The 18,089-nt window shown below is 33.0% G+C and overlaps 2 protein-coding genes across 3 annotated transcripts; both read left to right on the top strand.

Annotated features, from left to right (window-relative positions):
- The first annotated feature begins 230 nt into the window (after positions 1–230).
- Positions 231–4,036, top strand: LOC123692353 (lambda-crystallin homolog). Its single transcript, XM_045637091.1, has 6 exons — positions 231–364; positions 2,129–2,316; positions 2,687–2,877; positions 3,023–3,198; positions 3,436–3,600; positions 3,755–4,036. Exons 1-6 carry the CDS (start codon positions 321–323, stop codon positions 3,957–3,959), a joined length of 969 nt encoding a protein of 322 aa, XP_045493047.1. The 5' UTR covers positions 231–320; the 3' UTR covers positions 3,960–4,036.
- A 1,200-nt stretch (positions 4,037–5,236) lies between these two features.
- On the top strand, positions 5,237–13,303 carry LOC123692497 (serine/threonine-protein kinase STK11). Of its 2 annotated transcripts, XM_045637254.1 has the most exons (7): positions 5,237–6,042; positions 6,125–6,310; positions 7,291–7,427; positions 9,111–9,299; positions 10,511–10,671; positions 11,416–11,474; positions 12,771–12,876. In XM_045637254.1, exons 1-6 carry the CDS (start codon positions 5,497–5,499, stop codon positions 11,472–11,474), a joined length of 1,278 nt encoding a protein of 425 aa, XP_045493210.1. In that variant the 5' UTR covers positions 5,237–5,496; the 3' UTR covers positions 12,771–12,876. The 2 variants fall into 2 exon arrangements, with proteins under 2 accessions (XP_045493210.1, XP_045493209.1); XM_045637253.1 differs by lacking the exon at positions 11,416–11,474 and having other exon boundaries at positions 12,771–13,303.
- The last annotated feature ends 4,786 nt before the right edge of the window (positions 13,304–18,089 follow it).

Raw genomic sequence — 18,089 nt, 5'->3', positions numbered from 1 at the left:
AGCTTGGTTCCTGAGGGAACTTTAAGTAAGCAAGCAAGCCTACATTATTATTTATTAAAATTTGGAAATTTGTTGAAATATATCCCATTTTTACGTATAATTACTAAAAATGTGGCAAATAATAATTAATAATTAATCTTTTCTATATCCAGAAGGTAAATTACATATTGGACAGCATTGCAACGGTTGACATAAGTATGTAACATCAGTGGAGCTGATAACTGGTAAGCGGCAGTTTTATTTTAGAACGACCTACGTCGAAAGACGCCATTCGCTCAAGAATCTTTGTGGTCGCATACCGTGTACCGTGGAACATTAAAATGGCGCCAAATTTCAAGTCTGAGAAAGTTGGGATCGTTGGGAGGTCAGTAAATATATATCTTCGTAATATTTTAAATATATAAAATATTCTGAAGTAGCCAGCAGGATATTTTAAATTTATAAATAATTATCCATTCTTCTTTCATTCTAAATCTACTAAAATTAAAACACCAAACACTTTAAATAATGTAACATTAATAATTAGGGTGCAAGTTATTCGCATTCACATTTCTATTAAAAGAATTTACAATAAATACATACATACATACATAAACACGGTTTATTTACGATAATTCAAGGTTAAAAACATATTGATGCTATACCATTACATAAGAATGCCGGCATTTCAAACTAATTGCAGTCTTTATGTTTTCTTTATTATAGTTTTTACAGAAATCGCTACTCTGTTACTCACTTCATGTAAGATTATGTCCATTCAACATAGCAATGCAAGTGAGATGACCAACACCAATGAGAAAATAAAGCTATAATAAATATCCACTTTTGCTCTGACTTATTATTTAAATCGTTGCTGTTCAAACATATTATTAGTATTATTGATTCTTTGAGATTAGGCACTAAGTTCTTCGATTAATGTCAATGCAAACAATAAACATTAAAATGACCTTAATCGCATCTGCATTATACCTACTTATTCATTGTTAACAAAAACCTGATATGATCGTGGTTTATTTCTACAACCTTTGGCCCTTAATTCTTCAATGAACACTAACTACCTAGTACCTACTTGGTATGAAAACAAATAAAAAAAAAATCAAACTTCGGCATAAAGGGCGGCTATCTTATTTTTCTTTTCTTTCTCTGCATCAGTGCGATTATTGAATTTCTCTTACATTTTCATTTACTGCAGAGAATTTTCAATGAATTTTCTTTAGCATATAGCAAAATAAGTCGTTATCAAATGAACAAGTACCTAACCTACCTAGTGATAAGCATTAATTCAAGTCAACAGAACGGCTACCTTGATGGAGAATGAGAAATACATTTGTTTATACTTCCAATATTACGATAAAACACAACTTTATACGACAAATTTCCATGGGAAAGTGTTTTTATTTTTATTCCAACATGAGAGCTGTGTATTCAGGCCGTAGCTGTAGCCTAGCTCGACTAACGACATTTGTACGTTGCGGCAATTCAGTGATCGATATTTGAGATTACATAAAACATTAACATACTTATCTACCTAGTAAGTGAAAGTTAGCAAAACCGAATGTGTTATGCGTATGATAATAATAAACATTTAATATTAAGATATTTTTAAAACAACACGTAGGTTTAGGTACATTGTTGACTTTGGCAAATGAAAACAGTCATATCACGGTAATAATACCTATTATATCGTGATTGTGATTATTAAATAGTCATAAATATAGCATAATATAAGTTACTGAGATAAGTATCCACGACAATGATGTTTTCTATTTACTTTAAATTACGCATTTACAAATCTTTATACCTATTGAGTCAATTATGTTAATTAAAAAATTCAAACTATTCGAGGACGCGAACCCTTTTTTACTTCGATTTAAAAGTCCTATATAAAAATACATAGGTATTTAATTCATTCTGATTGAAATTTATCTACGTATCTAGTACTTTAACTACTTTCACGTGAATTATACCTATAGATTGCTGTACTTGGATAGGTATTAGGTATATGTTGGGTTATATTATGCTTCCTACATACATTAATAAATTTTATTTTTTACAATCGTAAACTATTACATTTATCTACTATACTACTAAATAATAGATACGAATGTTTTTGTTGTAATGATTTCAGTGGTTTAATTGGAAGATCATGGGCGATGCTATTTGCGTCAGTTGGGTACCAAGTCACAATATTTGATATTATTCCCAAACAAGTTTCTGATGCTTTAGCCGATATCAAAGTCCAGTTAAAAACATTGGAAAAAGACGGTCTACTTCGCGGTACATTTAATGCGGACCAACAATATCAGTGTATCAAAGGTAATGTATATTATTGAAATGAAAACTATAATTAATGAGCATGTACATAATACCTACCTAAGGTACCTACATATTATGTTGAACACCAACCACAAAAAAAGCAATCACGAAAGTTGCGAAAAGTTAAAAAATGACTTGCCATTATCTATGGAAAATGTATATTCACAACAAATCTTAATTATATAAATCTCGTGTCACAATGTTTGTCCTCAATGGACTCCTAAACCACTTAAACGATTATAATAAAATTCGCACACCATGTGCAGTTCGATCCAACTTGAGAGATAGGATAGTTTAAACATGTAGGTACCACGGGCGAAGCCGGGGCGGACCACTAGTTGAAATTATAAATCAAAATCTTGATCAACAGGTTCATCGGATTTAGCGTCTGTCGTTAAAGGCGCCTTGTTCGTACAAGAATGTGTTCCAGAGAACTTAGACCTCAAAAAGAAGCTGTATGTAGATTTGGATAAAGTAGTTGATGACAAAACCATCCTATCTAGTTCTACAAGTTGTATATTGCCTTCTCATTTCTCAGAGAACTTGAAGCACAAATCGCAGGTACGTTATTAAAAAAAAAACATAAGCCTTTACATACTATGATGACTTATATGATGATGATGATGAGTATACATAGATATTTTTTAGATTTTCTACTCAGAATATAGGTAATCTAAAGTATAATATTTTTTTAAATTACCAACAGATCATCGTATCTCACCCCGTGAATCCCCCCTACTATGTTCCATTGGTGGAGATTGTACCCGCTCCGTGGACGAAACCAGAAGTTGCAAAGAAGACAAAGGAAATTATGTTGGAAATTGGTCAGGAGCCCGTTTTGCTGTCGAGAGAAATCGACGGTTTCGTTCTTAACCGCATTCAGTTAGTAGTTTATTTTTTAAATTTAACTTTCATGATATACAAAAAAGAATGCCTTGCGGCTACGGCGCTACTGTCTTAAACCTCCACATAAATAATAAAATTTTCCTACTTAATTCGAGTAGAATTTCATAAACCAACTCCTTTGATAAGGGTCTCATGAGGACATGGTGCTTCTGCATCCTTATTTCAGAATTTGCGCTTTACCAGTGAAATAATAAGTCTATATTCTGCTTCTAGGTACGCAATTCTAAACGAAGCATGGCGTCTGGTTTCCGATGGTATCGTGAATGTTGAGGATATCGATAAAGTTATATCGGAAGGTTTGGGTATGCGCTACGCGTTCCTCGGATCTTTAGAAACTGCACATTTGAATGCTGAAGGAATGAAGAGCTATATTGAAAGGTAAGAACACTTTATTATAATGTTTGTGTCTTATGAAACCAAACAGGGAATAAATAAGTAAGTGCGAAGTAAATGTGACATCAGAAAATAATTTTCTCGTTTTCTTTGTTTCACAGTAACGACATTTCTGTTTATTGATGTTATTTTTTTTTAGATACGGTGAAACCATTTACAACGTAAGCAAAACTTCAGGGGAAATCCCGCGTATGACACAAAGCACCAGCGCTAATGATATCTGTGAACAGCTGAACAAACTAGTGCCCATCGACAAATTGCCTGAGCGTAGAGCGTGGCGTGATGCTTGCCTTACTCGATTGTCCATCCTCAAGAAAGAAATGAACAAAACGTACAAAAAGTAAATAAAATCAGTATAGTTAGATCTAAAGTTACTGTTTTTATATTCGATGTTTACAATAAAATATTTTGCTGAAAACAATTTGTCTATTTTATTTATTGAGAAATCAATACTCATAAATCATATTAAAGCCTACAAGAGGTCCGCCCCGGCTTCGCCCGTGGTACATATTTCGCAATGAAAGGTAGCAATAAAAGGTTTTATATATAAATTACAATAAAAGGTTTCATGCAAATTGGTTCAGTAGTTTAGGCGTGATTGGGTAACAGACAGACAGACAGAGTTACATTCTCATTTATAATATTAGTATGGATTCTGCTATAACCAACGGCCGTAAGCACAGGCCGTAAGCTACATAGGTAATTAGGTACCTATATCAATTTTAATCAAAGATTCAAACGTCAACCAAAACAAATGAGGTTGGACAGATCAATATTATACTTAAATAATTTCCTTGCAAGAAGTTAATAATACAGTTTGTGAACCTACGACAATGGCGGTAGATTCTTCAGTAAACTAGAATAGTCCTTGCCGCAGGCGACGATTAAAAATGCTTGCTTTTCATTGTTCGTCATGATCAAAATTGGTCTCAATATTACTCTACCCAATGTTAAAAACATTTAAATCTGAATATTTCGATACTGATATGACGCTTTAATTTAAATAATGGGAATATTTCTTACCTTAATGCTGAAACCATGGTAAGGAGCGAACAAAACTACAGCATGCAATAATTTAAACTTTAATTTACACGCCAAATAGTATAATAGTATAGGTAATTATTTCTAATTACAAAGGTTACAACGTTCTGTGGTTACAACACACATTTATACCACTTCGTAAAATTTTTAATAATTATTAGAATCGTAAAGTAGACTGTAGAATTTTGAAAATTACGAGAACTCGTTAATCGTTTATACCTACCTTGTACTTTCCAACGTACGATATCTTTTTTTTTTTTTGGTTTTCATGGCAAGAAGATGTGACTATTTGGTACGATATCTTTATAGTTTTATGATTTTATCGTTGTCTATGACAGTTCGGCTGGCCACACACGATCAGAGTTTACTGAAGTTGGCTTTTTTTGAAGTTGGAACATTTTATTCATACAAATCGTTTGTTCGACGTTCGTTTAACTTTTTTATATGTTCGATTATACAAAAAATAAAACAAATATTATTTATTCTCAAGTTACTTCCGAATTTCACCACCCGCCACTTGACGTTTTTATTACTTACTCTGTGGTTTGACGTTTGTATATGCTCTATAATCTATAGTCTTTCGAGCATAAATTATCTGTAATCTGTTATTTCAATGCTGTTTCAATTTTTAATGGATTCGTAATTTATTTACCTTTATTTCAACGCAGTTTTTAAAGTTAGTTTGTAAAGTTATAACGCGTCCATTGAGGTCGACAACATATATATTTTGTGAGATGTGTAAATTTACATAATATAAAATATCTGACGCAGCATAAAGCGTTCAGTTCACAACTATATAAATTTACGAACAGTTTTCCAAATGAGTTGTTGTGATAGATAATGGATCCAAGAATGTGCAGGAAAATCAGTAGCAGTGAAAGTCTTCCAGATGCTGAAAATGTGGAATATGAAGTGTCAAATATCATTGCACCTCAGGAAAGTGAAGATAATTTACTTTTGGAGGGCAGCCCAGAACCACTATCCGTGACCTGGCTGGACGACGATCAAATTGATGATTTAGATCTTAATTTAGACCAAACTAACCTATTTTTTCATAGGGTTGATAGTGCAGATATAATTTATAGAAGCAAAAAGAAAAAATGCAAAATGGTAGGGAAATATGTTATGGGTGATGTATTAGGAGAAGGTTCTTACGGAAAAGTTAAAGAGATGCTAGACTCGGAGACTTTGTGTAGGCGAGCCGTTAAAATATTAAAAAAACGAAAGTTGAGGAGAATTCCAAATGGAGAACAAAATGTACAGAGAGAAATTCAATTATTACGAATACTTAGGCATAAAAATGTGATAGAACTAGTCGATGTTATGTATAATGATGAGAAGCAAAAAATGTACCTAGTTATGGAATTTTGTGTAGGCGTACTTCAAGTAAGTATTCTTCAGAATCAAAATATATGTTTTCATTTTCTTAGTTGTTTGATATTTTTGACAAAATCATGTTTTCTTTAAGGATATGTTAGAATCAAGTCCTGGTAAGAAGTTTCCTCAGCATCAGGCACATGACTACTTTACCCAGCTACTAGATGGCTTAGAATATTTACATGGGCAAGGTGTGGTGCACAAAGATATTAAACCAGGCAATCTTCTTTTGACTCTGGATCAAACCTTAAAAATTACAGATTTTGGAGTTGCAGAGGTGAGTTGTAACAATTATCTAAACTGACATTATAAATCTTGGTATATTTAATGTTCACACATAATCAAACTACGGATCCATATACATTTTGATCTTATATGTACATATTATATTGCATGAACATTTGAAGATAATAAAGGCTGATTTTCCTACAACAAGAACATTTTAGAGGCAATAGAGCTAAGTAAATTTTAAGAGAAATCGCTATCCAGCATTGAAATGAGTGCCCAATGTTATTTTCAATAGTAAAATTTCCAACAGTTTCTCTAATCTGACAAGTTAAATAATTATGTTAGATTTCTATGTAAATAGCCGAATATGTATAAAGAAAATAGGTGCATTGTTTCTCAACATGATCATATAAACTTGTGGTAATGTATGATGCTGTAATGTGATTCAGTCTTCTGCTGAGTCATGTGGGGCATTAACCTGAAAGTAATACTTGTTACTGACACTCTTAAAAATCCTTTGTCTTCAGTTGTTTATCTATACTAATATTATAAAGCTGAAGAGTTTGTTTGTTTGTTTGAACGCGCTAATCTCGGGAACTACTGATCCGATTTGAAAAATTCTTTCGGTGTTAGATAGCCCATTCATCGAGGAAGGTTATAGGCTATATATCTTTACGCTACGGCCAACAGGAGTGGAGTCACGGGGGTGAAACCGCGCGGAGCAGCTAGTATTGTATAAAATATAAAATATTTCATACTCATCTTCATGTTGGTTGTGATATTTGCTGTCTTAGTGCCAAAAATTGTTTCTTTTTACAAGTAAACAAATACCTTACACAATATGTGCATATTCACTTTAAATATCACATAATGATGTTAAAATTCACATGTTACAAGAATATCAAATAAAATCATCATATCTAAAAACTGCAACATGAGCTTGTTAGCATTTTGTAAGCATTTTCTATTCAATCTAGTATCATAATTATAATCCATTGAACATATGAGGTTACTAGTTCATTTTTTCAGGCATTGGATATGTTTTCACCGATAGACACATGCTACACTGGCCAGGGCTCACCTGCCTTCCAACCTCCAGAAATTGCTAATGGAGCGGAAACATTCTCTGGAATTAAAGTAGATATCTGGAGCAGCGGTGTTACATTGTAAGTCATATTACATATGTGCATACATTTTCATAAAGATAACCAATCTGTTTTAAATCTTGTTCAATAACAATGCACTGAATGTGAATAATGCACATTATTGTCTGTAATGACAGCGCCTGATAAAAATTCAAGTTTAAATTGTGTATTGGGAACTGTAACACATATTGTAATTTAAATGTAGGTTAGAAATATCTTATGTTTGCTTAAAAGCGATGTTGCTAATCCTATCAATTGACTTAATCTTATCTATTCTTTAGTAGGGGTTAAACAATAAGAATTATATAATATATTTTTTTTTTCTTAATATCACAATAGGCATGACGAAAGATTTTGAAATCCTCTTCCATAATGTGTGTATATGTTTACTATAAAGAAAAACCCTATATTTCGGTAATATACTTAAATTTAACGAAGATAAAAGCCATTTTTCAAAAAATATTTATTAACTGTGCCAAAACAGCTCGCAGGTGTCATGGCGTAAGCGTGACGTCACTCTTTAGTAAATACGTAATTATTTGTACGCATTGCGAAGAAAATTAAAGAAATATTTATTTAATATGTGTTATAGAAACGAATTTCAAAGTTTATAAGTAGTGTGCAGTATTGCAGTGTGAATCCACATAAAAATAATGCTCAAAAAAGTGTTAGTAATTATTTCAAGCGAGAAAATAATAAGAAATGATTGTATAAAGTTGGCGCGGAGAACCCCGAAACCACGTATTCGTGAATTCGCAATTATATTTCTGTTCTGAGTCGATAAAGCAAACGTGAAACAATAGAAAATAAATAAAAATGCGTATTCTCAACATATTCTTAACAACAAAATACATCTGACGTGAGTTGTTTACTTAATCGTGACGTCACGCGTGTTTTAGTCAAAATGGCGAACTGCAGAATTTCAATGTTTTATTTTATTGATAATCTCATTAATCTTAATGTTTTTAAGATTTTTAAGTCACTATATTTAATTTATTTATTATACATTTTCCCTTAAAAACACTAATACGATCATTTATGGATACTGTCGTCATGCCTATCATTAAGTTTATTATATATTTAAATAATATATTATGTGGATACTGTGTCATTGTTAAATTATTTAATTAATATAAATTATTGTGGTTTTTCCTGGAACTAATTAAAATTTTGATATTACATTATGAAGCATCAGTAAATTTTCCCTGTTTGTGTGATATATTTAAATTTTAAGAATTCTATATTTTGTAAAATTATGTTCTTACTTGTATTTTTTTTATGATAGAATTTAATTATTAAAGTACAACAAGAATTCATTGCTGTATGCCATATACTGTAGATTGGTGTAATTAACAATCTATAATTGACCTGCAAGAAATAAAAGTGATTACTATGATCAGTGCAAAACTCATAACAAAAGCTCAGCTGTTAAAAAAAAAAACTGAAATCTTTCACCAAGGTGCATCTTTGTTTCGTTGTTTTATTCGTATACAGGTAGCTTAAATAGTTACTGACGTAACTAAACTGACTAAAATACAAGTAAGACGCACTCAAAATTAAACATTCAACGACCACACATTTACGACAACGAATTATTGAAGAACGCATATTTCATTTGCCTTTTATTTATGTCAATATTTAGCCCGATCACACTCGATATATCACATAACCGCAGTATGTTTAACGTCTCTGACTAAAATTCAGATACAACATGACAACAGGGCGGTACCCGTTCGAGGGCGACAACGTGTACCGGCTGCTGACGGCGATCGGGCGCGCGGAGCCCGCGCCGCCGCCGCCCGACGTCGGCGCGCCGCTCGCCCGCCTGCTCGCGCACATGCTGCAGCGGGACCCCGCGCTCAGGCCCACGGTGGACGAGATACGGAGACATGAGTGAGTATAACATATGTGTACTGCACTGCTAGCGGTACTGCTGCTCGCGCACATGCTGCAGCGGGACCCCGCGCTCAGGCCCACGGTGGACGAGATACGGAGACATGAGTGAGTATAACATATGTGTACTGCACTGCTAGCGGTACTGCTGCTCGCGCACATGCTGCAGCGGGACCCCGCGCTCAGGCCCACGGTGGACGAGATACGGAGACATGAGTGAGTATAACATATGTGTACTGCACTGCTAGCGGTACTGCTGCTCGCGCACATGCTGCAGCGGGACCCCGCGCTCAGGCCCACGGTGGACGAGATACGGAGACATGAGTGAGTATAACATATGTGTACTGCACTGCTAGCGGTACTGCTGCTCGCGCACATGCTGCAGCGGGACCCCGCGCTCAGGCCCACGGTGGACGAGATACGGAGACATGAGTGAGTATAACATATGTGTACTGCACTGCTAGCGGTACTGCTGCTCGCGCACATGCTGCAGCGGGACCCCGCGCTCAGGCCCACGGTGGACGAGATACGGAGACATGAGTGAGTATAACATATGTGTACTGCACTGCTAGCGGTCCTGCTGCTCGCGCACATGCTGCAGCGGGACCCCGCGCTCAGGCCCACGGTGGACGAGATACGGAGACATGAGTGAGTATAACATATGTGTACTGCACTGCTAGCGGTACTGCTGCTCGCGCACATGCTGCAGCGGGACCCCGCGCTCAGGCCCACGGTGGACGAGATACGGAGACATGAGTGAGTATAACATATGTGTACTGCACTGCTAGCGGTACTGCTGCTCGCGCACATGCTGCAGCGGGACCCCGCGCTCAGGCCCACGGTGGACGAGATACGGAGACATGAGTGAGTATCAGATATGTGTACTGCACTGCTAGCGGTACTGCTGCACTCGCATATGCTGTAATCCCGCGATCCCGCGTCAGGTAGATGCAACGGGCTCAACGCACAGGTTACATGAAAAATGAATATTTACTAATGTGTGTTCTAATATTCATAGTAAAAAACCAAGCTCCCTGACCAAAGTGTGTTGTTATTTAAATATTTTGAATAAACAGAGAGAGAAAAAAAACAGAAGTGGATGAAAGAACAGGTATAGAATGTTTCTTTGACAATTTTAATAATCATATACAAGAAATTGTTTCCATTATGTCTATAACTATATGTGCTAAAAATAGTAAAATCTTTTTCAGCTGGGTGCGAGCAATCCCACCATTACAGCCTGGAGAGAAGATAGTAAGCCCTAGATCTCGGCGTTCAGATGAACTCCACAATTCTACAGTGATACCGTACCTCGTTGAGAGACACTACGCGTCAGCACAAGAATACTTCACTGAAAGGGACTTGAGGCATGGTATGTAAATCTTTATATTTCTCTACCCTACTTTCCTAAAATAATATTAAAAAACGTATGTATCGTGCCGTAATAAAGACGTACTTACGACTCACAATCACACTCAAAAATTGTCCGAAACAAAACACTGCCTACGACTTGTAGGCAGAGTTTACAATAGTCTCCTTGTTTATGTCAATGTTAAAATCGTTAAAATTGGTGATGACAAATATTTACGCGAAAACAGTTGATCAGCTCTGTGTCAGTTCAAACTAGTCTGAATCATATAAAAGTAATGAGTGTGCTTCTTATGATGAATGCTATAATTTCAGGAACTACTGTTACGAATTATGTGATAAATTATAAAATATTATAGTTTTGTAGATGGCCTATTACTACCAAAAAGAGTTAATAACATTTGGAATGAAATTGCGAGCACAGCTAGTTTAGGATATTGATTAACATAGTGATTAAATAGACATTAACCTTTACATTAAATTGTAAGAAGTATGCTTGCTATGAGAGCTATGATGGAAGTATAATTGACTCTATTAAATATAGAATTTTGTTTGATTTCTCTTGTATATAAACTTGACAATAACTAATATTCTTATGGACATGTTTTGTTACTTCATTCATACATATTCTGAGTGTTATCCATGTAATAAAATTGATACAAATATTACCATTAAATTTTGGCAGTAAAGGGATTTTTTGGCATTAGAAATAATGTATAAAAATGTATGTATTGTGAATGTATTGCAGATTCCGACGAGTTACCGATAATCGGTCGGGTGCGCGCTAGAATTTGCTCGTTAAGTTAGGTTCGTAGAATGAGAGTGGAAGTTTGCCTTAACGCAATATCCTCAGCTCTTCCACGATGAAGCTAATTATAATGTGACGCAAGCTGTAGCCATTATAATAGGGTTGCCAATTGATATTTTTTATAAAGTAAATAGTAAGGTGCAATAGCGTCTAGTAGGAAGAAAATAATGAATATTGACAAATTTTCTGTTCTTCATAAATTTGCAAAGATTGTTATAAAAATGAAATTAAGAGATATGTTTTATATATTTGATATCAATTAATAAAGATTAATATTCTTGATATTAATCTGACATCTCGATTGTGAGCGTATTACGCTTGATTTTATTGATTCTGTTATCGCTATTATGTACCTATCTCGTTAATTGAAAACTTAATTAATTCATATTATAATTAAAAATTCATCAACGCTTTATATTTTACTTAATTAATAATTGTAATAGCATCATATGACTGTCTATTAAATTGTACACTAATAAATCATTTGTACTGATCAAAAATAAAACATTTTTCATCTTATTTCATATTCCATAAAGTTGGCAACCCTAAATATAATATCCATTTACTAACAATTTCCTATAATAGTTTTGTTGATATTTAACACGTGTGATTGCGTGCTGTAGATTACCTGCCAGTATTCCAATTTATCGCTAACTTTGGTACTGTTTTGAGATTAATATAGACAAATTAATTTTATATACTAGTATCTCACGATATTTATTATAGATAATAATATGTTTACGTTTTTAAAACTTGACACTGAAGTTTTAATTAATATTGGCCTTTACTATAATAGGAAAGTTTTCGACGTACGGACATATTTTTAATCTATTTTTTACATTTTAGATGAATACTTTATTAAATTGTTATTATTTCAAATTAATATTGTCTTTAGATACTAATAATAAAAATTTAACGGGCGGTATTATTCTTGAATACCAACCTCTTAAATTTGTTATGAAATGCAACACGCTGCAAGCAGCAGCCTGCTCCAATAAGACAAGCGAAGACTGCTTATTGTCCGTTATCATTAATTTTTATGTAACTTAAATTGATAAAATATAATACGTGTGATATAAGGCTATTGTACTTTTAGCATCTGATAAAGAGTTACTTAACATATTATACATATACAAACATATTATGCATATTATAGAGTCACTTAACATATTATAGTATCTAAAGTATTACAATAACAAATTTTTCACTGCAATAATTATATTTTTATATATTTTTACGTACATTGTACGGTAGCAAGTACAAGCAATTTATCTAGAAATTTTGGAACATTCCAGAATTAGGCGACTGTGGTTCAAGAACGATGTCAACCGCGGAACTATCGGACGCGGAATCAAACCAATGCAAGAGACGGTGGCACTCGTCGTGCGGAAGATTGCCGTGTAGACTCACGTGATGGCGCTGGCGTTGTATGGAAAATACCGTTGATTCTAGAATGTTCTGGGCTTATTTGTGATTCTGGATGCTTCAAGAGGCTATTTGGAAATGGAAGACTTCATTGGGAATGTTGGAACTATTTATTGAAGAAAATTAAATTGAGCGGGTACTTTGAAAATTGATGTTAGAAAATTTGTCGTTGTTTAAAATGTGAATAAATAAATTTATAAGAAAATATTGAGCCTGTTTGGGTCACGGTTTGGTAGAAGTCTTTAATTTCCAAATGCTTAAATACGTGAAAAAAATCAAAATAAAATATAATTAAAATGATGATCAATTGTGTTTGAAATTTGCAGTATTCACTGCGATGATAGATGTACTAGATGTCTGAAATCTGAATGTTTAGAATAAAACCGCAGAATTATATTTAGAACATGTGTTTACTTCCTCATATGAAATTGTCATATTTTCATGTTTCAATGTAACCTTTCCTCGTATAGGTAACAATAATTGTACGGTACTTTTCTTGATGTAACGCAAATGATGATATTTACCAACACAATGAGATGCATTTATATAAATAGCAGAGTACTAAAGGTGTCTCTTTCGTTCGGTATCGGAATTGAGTTACGTAGATGTTTGCTGATATACTTAATGTCTGTGTTAATAGATGTGACCTACAATAATAATCACAAAATATAATAGTTGTTGTCGTTCAGAAATTATCATCAGTAACAAGCTTGTGATAAGTATGAATCCTCTAAAATGACGCAGTAAGCGAATGTGCTTGAATGAATGTTTGAGTGTGGCACGGTTTTGATATGTCACAAACATTGTCATACAGCTGAAGTTGCATTTCGCTACATTTTAATAAACATAACCAAAAATTGTCCCACCAATAAATAACTTTAAAATATTATCGAATCTCACATTGCACGGTTTGATCGCATGCCATCTAAACTTATAACTCCCGTTTCACTTGCATATCTTTTGACTTTTAATAACATTCATAATATGATATTAAATATTATCTACATACTCTTGTTATAAATTAACAAAATATACCGACAATAATATTTAAAAAATTTGAGGCATATATTTTCTTAAACTTCTATTGTATCATTACGGTAGTGAAATGCTTCTTCCATGTTTTAGTGAGTAACAAAAATAGGACGAACACTACGCACTTCCATGTTATTCGCACCGTAGTTCCACAGTATTTTGCTGCCTTAGTTTTTAGTTCCTAAAATTTTTGTTTTAATTTTCTCATTTAGGTCTTTAAATTCGTTCGCAAAATCGCTCTTTGTTAGGAAAAGATACTTAATTACAAAGTAGTTTTTGTTTATCGCATGCTTTCACTCGAAACTAACATAAAAATATAGTTTATGTCTATATGTAGATTTGTTTTTATTTTTGAATTGTTTTCATACACCTTTAATTTGTATACGAATTTATTTTTTAAATCTATTTCAATTTAGCAAACGGATGCTCCTGGTGTGATTAAAAAGTACAAGTTTTATGCGTTTGTAAACATTTTAAAGTTTTAATCTAGTGTCCAAATCTTTGTTTTAGAAACGCACGCGTTTTCATATCAACTTCTTCAAAAATTTTATCTTCTAAAGTACCTTATTGCAATATGTGTGTAAAGCGCGGACCTCACTTTTTGAGTATATTTTTATATTGCCTTTTAGTAAAATCTTGCTTAGTGTTTAGTATTAGTATTAAATCATGAAACCATATTTTGATGAGACGAATATTGTATGTGAAATAACCTCCGCCTACAATGCGCCATAAATATTTGAAATTCGGCTGTTTATTTCTGAAAGTTGCATACTAATAGGTGTAACATTCATAATCTAAAAATGTGTTCAATGATTGGAAACAACACTAATATATTTGTTAATAAACAATTATCGAAAACGGAGTCAAAAATATACAGGACGAATTTAAAACCTCCTCCTTTTTTTGAAGTCGGTTAATAAAATTGTTGAACAGCATTTTAAAATGTATAGTAGTTTATTTATGTACATAGTAGTTTATTTATGTACATGATTTAGTGATTATATTCGGTTTATTCTTGTAAGGAGTAGTGCTAATTGTATTTCTTCTATGTCATATTTTGTTTAGGTATATTTCAGTCTTTGATATGATGCAGATATCAAAAAACTTTAAACTGATATCGAAAGTACTTAACCTAATGAGTAAAATGGCCATAGTAATTTTTTAAAAATAAATCGAGAAATATACAAAAATGTTACATTAAACGCTCCCATACATTTGATTTCCCATGCATTTTGTATTCATAGCAGATTTTCGAAATGACGTCCTCATTGTATTGCAAGTTTCTAAATGAACTTCCCTTCAAATTTTCGAAGTAATTAAAGCATAAAACCAAAAAAGAAGGAGAAAGCTATAACCTTTCATATTCAATGTACATGGGATATTCATATCTCATACTAAATGTATGGGAGGGTTTAAAAATATTTTTTTTTGATATTTCTCGTTTTATTTTTAAAAATTTATTACGGCCATTTTACTCATTAGGTTAAGTACTTTCGATATCAGATTAAAGTTTTTTGTTATCTGTAATAGTTACGGAAAAATCGCCTATCCACACTTAATGATTACACCCTGTATACATACATATATGTTTCCACTGGTTTTTCACTTTGTGTCGTCATCGTAGGTATTTCTATAGAAAAAGCACTAATTTTCCGGGTATTATGTAATTTTAACATTTAATGTTTTGCGCTATATTAAGTTGTGCAATAAATTTTTAAATAATGCAATTGTAGTTTTAGGTGTAGATTATAATTCTTTGATGCGAAGTGATACCTCTTCAACGTGGGTTTTCTCAACATAAATCATTTTTTTTTCACTTGTTTCGAAATAATAATGTTAAGTATATGAAGCAATCCTATTTTATATTTTATTATGGTCAATCTGTCTTGATGATTGCTTAATTCATGTATGTGTCGTTATGCGACCATTTCACGAAATGATCAATCATTTCATGAAATGATCAAATCTAGGATATGGCCACGACATATGCACAATGCACAGGCAACAACAGACTTTTTTTAAAGAAATAAAGCCTTAAACAAGCCTTATATTGAAAAATAGACACGAACACATTCAGGAATACACATGATTTATAAATGACATTACCTAAAAGGCGTATCAATTCGCAATCCTTTATATTTTATATTGAGATTAATGCGCATAAGATCTCCTCTCGCCAAAGGCGTATGTAGCAAACTCATAGCAGTAGTTGTAAATCGGTTAAAAACTAAAAAGTGAGGTCCCCTTGTGTTACATTCTTCAGTGTAATGTAAAACTGATGTATATGCAGTGCCTGAACTGATGTTGAGCAATGTTTAAGATAATAAATACAGAGAATATTAATATATTGTAAATAAAATGTCTAAATAACAAGGATATTCGTTTTATTTTGCAGCCTATTCCGAAAACTATGACTAAAGATCATACGTAAAAACTGTGAAAATAATGGTTCATAATAATTTGAGAGGCATAACGGAGAGAAGCGTTTAAACACTAAACGTGTGCTTAAATTTTCAAGATCTATTATTACCCTTTTAGTAACTACATGCTTTTAACTTTCTCAATTATCTTAAAGACAATCGTAGAAACAAAGCTTAACTTTTAACGCGAAATAAAGTACTATTTCTGGGTTCACTAGACACATAATTGCAGTGTTGCAAGTGTCCCGCGACCCGGTTCACAGCCACAATGCACGGAAGTGTCAGTGCATTGCCTCAAAGCCTCTTCCTTTATATCAGGTTATGCTTCAATTAGATCATTATGTCAGTCCGTAAAAATCACTTATCTATTTGCTAATACTAGATACTACACGTAAGTCGAAGGAAACCTAAACATTCCGATGTTATTAAGGAAAGTAGACATCGCACTAGTGTTATTAAGTAAGAAATTCTCCAACAAAGGTCTTATAGGGAATGTCGTTGGAATCATGAATGAAAAATTTTATTTTGAGCCTTATAAGCTTTAACTGTATACTAAATAATATTGTCACAGATATTGTCCATGTTATGTTGCAAGGTTTTGGCACATTGGTATGAAAAAAAAAATTAATTATATACAGCTTTCCGCCCACGGCTTTGCCCGTATGGCCAAAGGAAATTCGTATGGGAGTAAGATGTTTTACCCAGTTAGTAAGAACCTACCATATATTACTCATAACCTAGTAGGTAGGTTGGCTTTCGTCTTTCGTTCTAAGTTTCTTAAAATAGATAATTTAAATCGCTAGGGCACTTGGTTAGTTTTTCTATGAAGGTAAATCACTGTGGGTATACATATTCATTATGTACCTCAAAAAAGCGAAAGGTTACCTAAGATATTTACCCATTATCGTTCTTAAAGTTCAAGGTAAAAAATAACGATCAAATCTTCCTTTGATTTTAAATATAGGAAATCAGCAATTACCTATTGTTATATTTGTAGTAGGTACTTACCACGTAGTTACCTATATTTATGTTTATAAATTATAATAATATGAAGTAGATATACGGCTATTTATAGAGTTCATATATTATGCAAGCTGATAGGTAGATTATAGATATGATTATCTATCTACAAGAATCTTCGTGATTTATGTACATTCGTAACTCAAACTGATTTCGTTGCTCAATTTGTTAAAGCTCTACGACTCTATCTAATGAAAATAAAATCTAAATACCTAGATTACACAGTTTATGAATTATGATGGTTTTCCATTTTTATATGTTTAAGTATATCCAGACGTTAAGCATTCGGCTTTAAATTAGGTAAAAAAATATACGGGGGTGTTCGTGTGCCTAGTTTAAATAGGTAACTACCTACCAAGTTTCAGAGTCATTATCAAAGAGGTTAATAATATTTAATCATTATCTGTTTTAATATTTTAAAGGATAAAAGCTTATATTAATCATAGACATGTTTTTTTAGTATCGTAGAAGCTTATCTACGATACTAATTAATACGTACAATATTTTCACAATTTAAATAAATATTTACTTCATACCTAAAGAATAGGGTTAAGGTGACCCATTGAAAAATAAATAATTTAAATAACGATATGGATAAAATTATAGTAATAATCCTCTTTAAAAGATAATCAAATTATATTTACCCAAGCTCTTAAAGGCTCTATGTAGGACGTGAAAGGATGTACCGAAGATGTCGGCAGCCGTAGTCCTTGACGA

Source organism: Colias croceus, chromosome 6, assembly GCF_905220415.1.
Source record: "Colias croceus chromosome 6, ilColCroc2.1".
Taxonomy (NCBI): Eukaryota; Metazoa; Arthropoda; class Insecta; order Lepidoptera; family Pieridae; genus Colias; species Colias croceus.
The sequence above is the reverse complement of the archived record's forward strand: the minus strand, read 5'-3'. Positions and strand labels throughout refer to the sequence as shown.